The following is a 12,156-nucleotide window of genomic DNA, read 5'->3' on the forward strand; positions in this document are numbered from 1 at the left end:
GCATCTTTCATTTATTTATTTTTTTCATTCTAAACATAAAACTTGATGAAATATGATGGCACTTTAGTGTCACCTTTATCTAAAGTTGTGAAGACTGGAGGAAAAAAAAGTTTCCGATATTTTTTTTTTAAAGGCTAAGATTCTCGATATGCTTGAACAACTACAAAACGTCAACGGTAGCAGAACAATCAGTATCAGCGAATCTTCCATACGTACAAAGTCAAAGTCAAAACGAAAAGATATCCTTTAAAGTTCAGAACTTAGTTTCATTCATTTTGTGCACTTCAAATGTTGAATAACAGTTTTTAATTTTTTTAAATACAGTAAAAGTTCAAACCCTTAGGCAAGAAACTGTAGTGTATGCTTAAGTAATGCTTTAGAGCTGTTTGAGGGATGTTTTAAAGTGTCTAAAAGTATTCGGTATGCTTTAAAAAATTTGAATGTATATATTTTTCCACAACGCGAAATTTCGACTTACGCAAGGAGTCTTGGAACGCATCCCTCGCGTAAGTCGGGATTCGACTGTAATTTGCTTTGCATCAACTCCCCTGACTTTGTAAAACTGTGCCACTTCATCTACCCCAATACTCTGAACCTGAAACATGAAAATACCTCCTTGTCTTCAACCAACTTTCTTAATGTTAGCATTGTTTTAAATTCTGCCTGCATTACTTCAATTTATGACAAAAGGAGAGATTTTTGCTTCCGAGTTAACAGTCTTAAAAACTGGGACTCATGCCTCAGTAAAAAAAGTTTTTAATAATATCATTGCTTCACAAGCATTAAGAATTTCCAGAATTAGCAACACTGAATCTGCTTTTAATAAAAAAAACTTCTAGTTCTGAAAACTCTTCTTCACCACAACATTTTTTACTTGGGTTTTTCGGAAAACATTTTAAAGAATTTTCATTTTCAAGATTGCTTTTTTGAGATTTGTTAACTGTAACCCTTTTAACTGTTTAACGAATGATACAAGTTACTCAAAGCACGTGCACGTGAAGGTAGCCAGTGGATGTGTTATTATGATTTAAAGGATGACCCTGCCTGGATTTCGATTTCTTTACCTGGTTTTTTTCTTCATAGATGACTTTCTCGCTTTTTTCGTTGACAATCGGACATAAATAGAACAGATGGATACGGATTTGACTTTTTCTATGAACTTTACAAGTAAATGCTCTTTCTTGGATGTGAGATGGTGTATGTCCATAGGAAGCTTTGCTGCACTTATCCTTTTGGGAGTAGCAAAACGTTGGAAAATCCCACTCACTTTTTTGTTTTTCATTTGTAATGAATATACACAATGCCTTCTGTTTTTCTTTTTTTCTTTTTTGATATAAGTTTCGTGAATTTGTCTTTGCCAGGTGGTAAATGAATATTTCCACGCCATGCATTTGTATATTCATTACATTCTCTCCCCATTTGTTATCTTTTCAATATTTGGCTACCGCTTCAAAGTATGCATTTTTTGTATTTGTAGTGCGTTTGCCTAACTATCCATTTGTGTTGCTTTGTTGTTATGGTACTTTATACTTTGATATTTCCAATGCTGATGAGTTCAATCTCAAAACAGCCTTTCTCTTTCTCTTTCTTTATTTATAATTTTTTTTATTCCTCCCCCCTTTTTTAAAATGTTTAATTCTTTGTTTGTTTCTAACCATTATATATATATATATATATATATATATATATATATATATATATATATATATGGGGTATGGGGTATGGAGATGAGCTCCATGATACTTACTGTGACTGTGCCGCTAAACTGGCCCGTAAAATGGCGTAAGTCACAAAACGCTGCGTTTCATACCTCGATGAATATTGGTCGTACTAATATCAAACTTTTTGTAATGGAATTATTTTTCAACGGAGACCATTTCCCTAAATATAAGTTAGGGGACCTAGGGCCAGTATAAAAAGTTAAATTTTGTACTTTTTGACTAATTTTTATTTTTACTTCAAACTTTTAATATCTTAACTTTGCATCTGATTTTGAACATTTTTGCAATTGGAAGTATGCATCTAGGACTAACGGTTTCAAAAATAAAGGTCTTGCAGGTTAAAACGAAACACCCTGTATATATATATATATATATATATATATATATATATATATATATATATATATATATATATATATATATATATATATATATATATATATATATATATATATATTAGGTGGTCCTTATTTATATGGGAAAATTTTTTTTCGGAATTTAAGAAGTAACGCCCCCTAGTTTTGTGACACTATAATAAAAAGTAATCGGTGCAAAATTTGAACTCGATCGGTGTAGTTACAATAACACGTGGCCCTAGGACGTTGAACTTTAACACTTTTGATAATTTTCTCACAAATCTTCGAGTTTTTACTTTAGACCCCTTACATTGTTTCTCCTAGGTTTGCAAAATATTTTTACAGAGAGGTAGCACTAAAATTAATCTTTTTAATTTCTTCATATCATCTAAAGATTTTAAAATGAACGAGAATGAAATAGTGCTTTAGAAACTTAACCTTAATCGTATTTTTTCTCAATATATCGCAATCGTGTGCATTTTTTCCCCGATAATAATGGACTGTCTGTAAAATACTAAATTGCTTTTGTGACTCACATTTGGTAAATTGATTGGGAAATTCTTAAATTAATTGTGCTCCTCTTTCATCCTCTTTCAGTTGTATCATTCATAACTTTCAGCATTTTAGCGATATCTCCTCCCTTTAAATAGCTTCCTTCATTTTGCCAAGAATCAGGATCAAATAGGAAAACATCTTTTGGTGTTTGTAACTTATCAAACAGTTTTATTGACTTGTAATTGATTCTATAAAGAGGAAGAGCTTTACTAAGAAAGTATTCCAAATCATCTACTGTTATCTGAAATTTTTTTACAGTCATCAGTCCCGTCTTCCTTTTCAGCAAGCATTGTTTTGGAGTAGTCTTTTCCTATCTTCAAAGTTAATTCTTTCATCCAATACGGACAAAGCTACTAGTTCATTCCCTAAATACCATAAGTGATTTTTGAAAACTCCAGTGACTGCTTCTACTGCATGTTTGTCATCATTTTGTACACTGCTAGTGTTTTAGACACATTAATTTAAAGGGCCTAGATTGGATTGCTGCGAAAACCCATATCTTCATGCAACATTATATGTAAAACAGCATTTACGGGCATTCTCTTCATGTAAGGTCAATTTAAATTGCTTAATAAATATATAAATATTCAAACAATAAATTCCTTTTGCCATCCATCAGTTTCAGGCATAGGCTCCAAGTTGCCGAAAACATATCCCTGTAAGAGGTACGACTTCACCAAGAAATATTATTACAAGTTATGAGAATTCTCTGGAATATTTCTCAATTCCGCTTTCTACGAACAATAATATGTTATCAACTTCGTCTTTTAGAATTTAAGTGGTATGTGTATTTGATTGAAATGTTATTAGTTCTGATTGATGGAGATCTTTCCACAAAATTTCGAAGCGCTTAAATAATGGAATATCTGATCTAAAATTAAGAAAGGCAAGAACTTCTTTAAAGGCACTCTGCAGTACGATTTCAAGTGCATGATGATGGCAATACAAATGTAATATATCACTGTTCAGCTTTTGCTCTAAAAAATTACATACACAATTTATACGTCCGATATTATAAGCCGTTGTATCAAACAATACAGCTTGAGCAGTTAGCAGTAAAGAGCAATCATGTAAGATATCATATAGAACTGAAGAAATATCTCAGGAATTCTGAGTAGCTGTTCAACATTGGGACCTAAAGCTATCACGGTAAGCCTATCGGCGTTTTTTTCCAGCTTCATCTGGATGTAGCTTTGTATCCCAGTGAATATCACAAAAATCTAAATTTTAATTCATGACATCTGATTTTACCTCTGATTGATCATAAGGTCATTTGGAATTAAATTTACTGCCCTAATTTTGTCCCTAACATGACATTTGTCTAACATTGATGAAATGTGAGCAGATATCAATAGTTGCCAAGCTTTTTTGCGTTGTGGTAGACCAGATATAGAAAAAAGGTTCAACAGGTTAAGATAGATACCCATTTCGATTTCTAAATCTTGTGAATTGCAAGAAGAATTTGATGATAATCAAGGGCTATGTACTAAAAAGGAGACAATTTAAAGTATAGATTTTTACATTATTCCCAGCTGTAATTTTTTAAAATTAATGTTTTAGATATGGAAAATAGAGTATATTTTTATGGTGGAGTTATCGAGGATTTTTCAAAATTTATATTTTAAGAATTTATAAACATTTAAGGATATTTATAACTAAAGAACAGCAAATTAAAATATAATTTCCATTACTTATATTTACAGCATTCAAACCTAGCGAGTCTATTTTCCACACCGATTAGAACATACCATACACAGAAAATTTTCTAAATCAACACCTCGAAAGCCTGGAGGAGGCAATTTGTTGTTGTCAAAGATCATTCATTAATGGCCTAGGTCATTCATTAATGGCCTTTAGAATCTCTTGTGTCCATCTTGGTGGAAAGAAATGTTCCCCTGCCGCTTAGTTTGAAACGAGCGCGAATAGCGGTATGCCTGTCCCAAGGCCATTGGTGTACATGTACCATCTGTAATATGTAAAATTTTGCAGAATTAAAGTGAGAGAATGGTTGATCTGGAAGTAGCAACATCTATTGAGGTTCAAAATTACTTTAAATATGAAACGTAAGAATATTTTTACATAAAAATAAGAAATTCCGCAATTTTTTCTTCGAAACTCAAAAAAGGGGGGTCCCTAGGGGCACGTGTTAATATTCAAGGATTGACGTAAAATTTTGCATGGATCATTTATTCGTATAACGGAACAAATTGAGGGGGCGTCGCGTAAAATATCTACAACTTCAAAAATAAGGACCACCCTAATATATATATATATATATATATATATAAATTTTTTCCTTTTCATATATTTTATATATATATATATATATTTTTTTTTTTTTTTAAGATAAGGAGCCGGCACTTGTATACATTTCTTGGGGCGGCAAAACTACTAGAGCCGGCCTTAGCGCTGTCTATTGGAATATTACCATTCAAGTGTAGTTCATTTTTGAAGCAAATGCGACAGGTATTTAGTATTACGAAGGCGTTGGTTAAAGATCCATTTATCGTCTATTTAGCTCAGACACGTGCTTCTAAATTACTTCTAAATTTAATTCCTATGGAAATCACCGTAAGTGACCAGATGCTTTTATCTGTTGGAAAACTGGGAGTCAAACTATTATTTTTGTAACATATCCTTGATTTCTACCCCAAAAGGGGTATCATACATACCGTTATCCTCAGAATCGCATGTTAGATGGAGGAATATATGCCTGATTTAGTAGAAAAAAACAGCAAGATCGAATACAAGACAAAAATGAAACTTCAATATTGATATCAGTATCCACGATATTTTTTGCACGTTTATGGAATTAGTGAATAAAAATTACAGAAAAACGTGTTTACGTTGTAAAAAAAACTTAAAACATCAAGCAGTATTCCCGAAAACCTTCCAGGATCGTTACATGTTTCTACCAGCTTCCAATAAAAACCAAGTATATTTGCGAAAGAGTCTCCCGAATTTCTACAAGTTGCGTGAATATATCCTCTTTCTGTTGTGGAAAATAATTCTAGTTTATAGTGTCTAAATAATTCTCAGCCTTTCGATTCATTGTTTCGCTTTCAGCTTACTGCTCAATATCAGCCTAGTTTATGAAAAAATTTAAAAAATATATATAATTTGATTTCTTTTAAAAAAATAATTCAATGCATTCAAAAAATAGAAAAGCCGCTCGATTGATAACATTACGTTTTTTGTATCCGAAATGAAAACAAATGGTTGATAGAACTAAACGTGACCAAATGTTGTTTTTAGATGTCGCTAAAAAAAAAAAACTAAACCCTTTATTAAAAAAAATCAATAACACATTTTCTTCAGTCTGTAACCAATAAAGTGCTGCCATTGAGGGAGAAGATTCAATTTTTTTCCTTCTTAAAGAACATCGCTTTTTGAAGCATTAAACAAATATCTAATGCAAAAAGTGTTTTGTCCTTTTAGTGTTTTTAGTATTGTACGTAACGTTAGATGTGTATAAAAAAAATAAAATAAAAAGAAAAGAGGTGCTAATTAATAAAAACAGGCGCAAATGATTTTGAAAATGACTTTTTGCTTTAACTCTGGTCTTTCAAATTTATTTTTTAAAAAAATGTTAAATTCGTTTGGTAACTTTTTCGTTCTACCTTATTCTTTATTTATATGGCTCAGAAATTATACATTTTGAGTTTCAGTAATGGAAGCATCAGTAGAGTAACTTTAATGGGGCTGATGCAGTGAAACAAAATTGGGAAATGTTTTTGGAGCAGTTACCGATACAATCTTGAGTCACCGGAACTTTCAGTTTCAGTTTCTTACAACATTATTTTGAAGAAAATATGTAATATTTTATTTTTCAGTTCTTAAATATCGTCACCAGCACTTACTTTTCTACTTTCTTCACTTCTTTCGGTTTTTTTCAAATAATTACAAATATAGATTTTTAAATTTTCTTTACTTTCAAATGCATCTAAAATATAGAAAAGCAATGTAAAATTCGTGAATTATTTCGATTTAAAAATTTTGACGGATTTAGACTTCTTAACAGTTGCTGAACTCATTTGGCAAGCTTGTAAAATGCCAACAATTTCTTTTGGCAAAATTACGCGAAACTGAAGATTGAAAATCGTAGTATTTGACTAATTAATGGAAAGTACTTTTATTTTATTCATTTATCAACTCCAGGGAAACAAATATGGTTTTATATAGCAACAGTTTTTATTCCCAGATTCCTAAAAATCTGCTCCCTATTAATTCATTATTATTACTGATAGTTTGAATAAATTATTACCTTTTAATGAGACACGTAGACTATATTTTCAAACGTGATTAAATTTTCAAACTAAAGTTTTAATTAGAAAAAAAAAAGATATTTAATGTAGCTACTTCATAAGTGAACTTTGAACACTCCTGAAACGAAAAAAAAAATCTGAATCTTGTGCAAGATGCAAAACGATTATTTACAGAAAACAACGCATTCGTTCTTTCGCTTACACGTGGTAAAATTGGCTATAAAGTTATTTTACATCTTGTCTGAAATTAAGTAGCAACAATCTAAACATTGGTTTTATTTATTGTTTTTTTTTTCCGAAGCAGTAGCCAACATAAAGTATGCTTAGCAAAAATACAGTAATTTTCTTCAAGCGTTTATGTTTTCGTTTAATTCCTGTGCTTTTCTTTAAAAAAAGTAATTCCTCTAATCTGTAGGAGTAAAATCGTTAAATTTCACCAATTAGCGTCTTTTAGTTTAGATCTATAAGACATTATTGAAATCACTATAAAAATATCTAAATCGAGGAACTTCCCCAATTAGCGTCTAAAAGTTCAAGTCAATTAAATATATTCTAATAAATGTATGAAGATAAAAGTTAAGTTGTATTTCTTATGTGTGTGTGTGTGTATCAAGTTAACTTTAAATACAAGATTTTTTCTTTTAGTGTTCTAATTTAACTTTGGAGAAAAACTTTTCTACTTTATGCGTTACGTTGCGGGACTAAAAAAAAGGGCATAGTATTTCCTTTGGTTAAGAACTTATCAAAACCTTTTTACATAAATTTACAACACATAATTATATCGGAATATTTGTTTTAAATGTATTTCATAGTTTTTTGAAATTTTGAGAACAAATTAATGTTAGGGAAGTACGGCTTTTGAATCCATCTAGCTTTTTTTTTTTTTTTTTTTTTTTTTTTGCCGTTGTCGCCGTATTGTCACATCTGGCACAAAAAATGTTTTTTTTTTTAATCAGAATTGATGCTGAAATTGTAAAAAACATACATTTTTCAGCTAAACATATGATTTTCTTTCACTTTATATGAAAAACTTCCTTTTCTCAGTGTACCAGAGCCACTTTCCGTGGAAATGGTCAATAATGGTTTAACAAAATAAAAAATATATATATACACGATTTTAAAGGTATAAAACTTTTCAATTGTTTTAGTCCTGTGAAAATGCTTATAACAATTAATGTATTATCTAAATATGTTTTCTGTTTGATACAGCTTTTTTATTTTTATTTTGCTTACTCTACACTCAGCAATATTGAATGGTTCATAATTTTAGATTAAAAGATTATAAGAAACGAAAAGATTATCTTATGTCTGCTCCTCCCCTCCCCCAACCAAAATAAATCAACTTTAACTTGTAATTTTCAGTTGGTTAGTAAGTACTATGTTTACGCGTTATTATTGCTTTACGCAAAAAATTGTAGCAAAGTCTTGGATAACAAACTTCTTTTAGGCAATACACATTTGCGAGAATTCAGAAATTTTTTTTGAAAATCGGAAATATTTTCTGTCCCACATTCTTTCTCTACCTTTTTTTTAGTAAAAAACCTGCATTGCATCAAATCGAATAAATATTTTTTTTTCAAAGTTAGTTATTTCAGAGTACTCAAGTAGAGGATAAAATTCTTCGAAACTAAAAAATTGACAAAACCATAACATTTCTGTACATGGTGAAATTCCGATAATATTACTTTGAAATTAAATTCATGGTTCAATCTTGGAAGAACATTTTCTGCTTCAAATATGTTTTAAAAGAACGTATTGAATGAACAATATACACTGGTGTGCAAAAATTAAGGACGAAGTAGAAAAATTAGCATATCAGCTGAACGAAGAGGCAGAGCGGACAGAAAGACCAATCAGGAGATTAAGTAAGGTGATGTACGGTAGCACATGCTCAAATATGCAGGCAGACGAAATGGGGGAGTGTCTGAGTAGTATAAAGCATGTTGTCGGTGTAAGATCAGTATTTCTGACAAAGAGATTGCACGCCGTATAGCAGTTAAAATCACATCGAGTTGCTGCCTCAGCGAGAAATAGCGAATAATCGATCTGTTAGACGACATCTGGATGCTTTTACCCGAGGTCGAATTATTGGGAAGTTGGAGGAAGGCCGCAGTGTGACAAGTGTGGCTGCAGGGTTCGGAATTGCTCACAGCATCGGTTCACGACTTTGGAGACAATTTCAAACTACAGGAACATCAATCCGGGGGTTCAGTAGTGGTTGTCCACGAGGAACCACACCCGCAGATGACCGGTATATTGTCTTACAGGCCAGAAGAAACAGGCGGCAGACAGCGGGAGAAATCGCTAGACACACGACACAGGCGACTGGACGACCGATATCGCGTTTTACCGTGGCCAGAAGACTGCACGGTGGTGGTCTGTTTGCACGACGCCCTATGCGGTGTGTACCTCTAACGCCTGTCCATCGGAGAAGGCGTTCTCTGTGGTGCCGGGAACACCGGAATTGGAGAGACAATGAATGGGGACGAATACTCTTTACAGATGAGAGCAGATTCAATCTGAGTAGCGATTCTCATCGCATACTCATCTGGAGAGAGCGGGGAAGCCGCAATCATCCCTCGAAAATCATTGAAAGGGACAGGTATGGAGGTCGCGGTGTTCTCGTTTGGGGAGGCATCATGCTTGGTAGTCGTACAGATCTTCACATCTTCGACGCAGGTTCAGTCAACGGAACCCGTTATTGTAACCAGATTCTTCTTCCATATGTGCGTCTTTTTAGAGGCGCTATGGGTCCGCAGTTCCTTTTCATGGACGACAATGCACCATGTCATCGCACAGTAGCTGCCGAACAGCTCTTAGAGAGTGAGGATATTGAACGTATGGATTGGCCGGCACGCTCTCCGGATCTCAACCCCATCGAGCATGTATGGGATTTTCTAGGCAGACGCTTGGCAGCTCGTACCTTACCACCAGTAACGATTCAGGAGCTTCGATTGGCGCTGCAAGACGAATGGGCAGCAATGCCTCAACAACTCATTGACACCCTCATTCTCAGCATGGGCAGACGCTGTGAAACCTGCCTAGCAGTCGGGGGAGATCATAACCCCTACTAAAGATCAGATATTTCTTGCTGGACACCCATGACAGGGATGTTTCGGCCTTCAGTCGCATTGCGCTCCATGCTACTTTTTCAATAAAGCTTCTTTTTATCCCTCTGATTTCTCTTTTGGTAAATGTTGCTTACATTAAAAATATCCTTACGTATTGGGGATCTTACGGTATTAAATGTGTTGATTTGGAAAGCTTTTGTACAAAGTTATATTGAAAAAACCGTCTCGTCCTTAATTTTTGCACACCAGTGTGTACTGTTTCTTTATGGAAACATTATTAAAATGTTGTAAAGTCATTGAAGTTTTACGTCCACCAGTACAAAAACTTTGGGTTTCGTTTAAGAACAATGGATATACAATTTAAGATGTTGAAAAATTCCTTTTACATGTTTTGAATAATTTGATTTGAAGCGATTTTCTTTCCTGAAAAATCATTTAAGCTAAATTTTTATCCAGTAAAGCCATTTTTAGCCCCATTCAGACAGGTATGAGAAAGACATAGAGCGGCATGACTATAATAGAACAGATTATACGATTGAATTATTTGAATGTGATCGGAAAAATGGCTTCGAAATGTTTTAGAAATTGATATTTAAAGCTCAAAAATGTGAAAAAAGAAAATGCTGTAATTGTTTATTTTTTCATTGCAGCTCAGTGTCAGAGGTGACCGAGCACATTCGAAACAAAAAAAAGTTATTTCATGTGCAAGTATGTGCATGTTGCATAATAAAAGTAGGATATAAAATAATAGTAATGAAACTACTTTGCGAACGCATAGGTCGTGGTCTACCCCGGATGTTCGTGCATAACAATTCACCAGAACTGCTACAGAGTAAGATCACTCGATGAAGAAGTGGATCTTGATGTCCATCCTGAATGGATGACGACCCAATCACAGCCCTTATACTATATCGTATTATTGGCCTATCTTCTTTATTCTTTAAAATAATTCTATATGGCTTATTATCTTTTGGTATGTGAAGGGAATCTGATTATCCTCGGTACATCTACTTATCCTCGTTGGTTCATTAATGCAGTTGTACACATTAAAATCCTGAGACGTTTAAGGTTAAACTTTAGTCAGAAAAACCCTGGATCGACAACAGTATACAAACCCGAAAAGCAGTTACATTATTGAGGATGCCCTTAAGCGCGCAAACTAATAAATAATGATACATTTCTAAGAAGTACAAAGCTTAGTGAGCTATCAAGACGCATTTAGTTCATGGTGAAATACAGTCTTAAAACTGATGATTTTAAAAAGCAGTAGCAGCATAGGCCCTATTGGTGGTAGTTCCCCCCCCCCCCCCCAATCTAGCTGTTAAAGCCCATCTAACTGTAAATGCGTCAGTTGGCTCAAGAAAAAAATGCCTGGTGATCTTAAACGAAGCATCTACCGCTCAAAGATTTTCGAAAGAATTTTTGCTTTGATTGGAAAAAGGTTATCTTCGACTCACCAAGGAGTTGTCCTGCAACAGTTCTTCCATCCTCTCCAACCACAGCATTCCTGGCATCCCACGTGTCTGTGTACTGTACGAATGCATATCCCTTGTGCATGGATATGCCAATGAGTCGTCCATAGCGACTAAAAATTCGTTCCACTTCTTCCTTTCCGACGACGTATGTGTTCAGATTTCCAACGAATACTCTGCTGTTGACCGACTGTGGGTCACTGCTGTTTGTGTGGTTTCCTACGCGGGTCATCCCTGCGGTCACAGGTGCTGGGAGTGGTGCTGCTGCCTCCACGCCTGAAAGAAATTGTTTAGACTGTTAGTAAGGTTGTCTGACTAGTTGTTGAATACCTAATTTTAATTTTATTTTCAAAAATCCACAATATCGTTCTAGCACAAAAATGAGCAGAATTTGGTATATGATCTAAAAATATAAAAAATGATTTGTGTAATAATTTAAAAACAAAGTTCAGGAAACGTTTATGGTAATGCTTCAGGATATATTTGTACATATGATATATATATATATATATATATATATATATATATATATATATATATATATATATATATATATATATATATATATATATATATATATATATATATATATATATATATATATTTTCTTTTTAGGAGGGAAGGGTATAAATAAAAATTTATGCAGTATTCTAGTAAGTGAACATATGCAACAACTAGATAAACATGAAACGTTTGTTTCCTATTTGGAACTATAG

The 12,156-nt window shown here is 33.3% G+C and overlaps 1 protein-coding gene across 2 annotated transcripts in view; it reads right to left on the bottom strand.

The window, feature by feature from the left end:
• Positions 1-12,156, bottom strand: part of LOC129235270 (heterogeneous nuclear ribonucleoprotein C-like) — a 353,914-nt gene that overhangs the window by 65,972 nt on the left and 275,786 nt on the right. For both annotated transcript variants that reach the window (XM_054868982.1, XM_054868984.1), the window contains exon 2: positions 11,426-11,716. In XM_054868982.1, coding sequence (XP_054724957.1) covers positions 11,426-11,716 — 291 coding nt within the window. The remainder of the gene's footprint in view (positions 1-11,425; positions 11,717-12,156) is intronic.

This window comes from Uloborus diversus, chromosome 2 (genome assembly GCF_026930045.1).
Source record: "Uloborus diversus isolate 005 chromosome 2, Udiv.v.3.1, whole genome shotgun sequence".
Taxonomy (NCBI): domain Eukaryota; kingdom Metazoa; phylum Arthropoda; class Arachnida; order Araneae; family Uloboridae; genus Uloborus; species Uloborus diversus.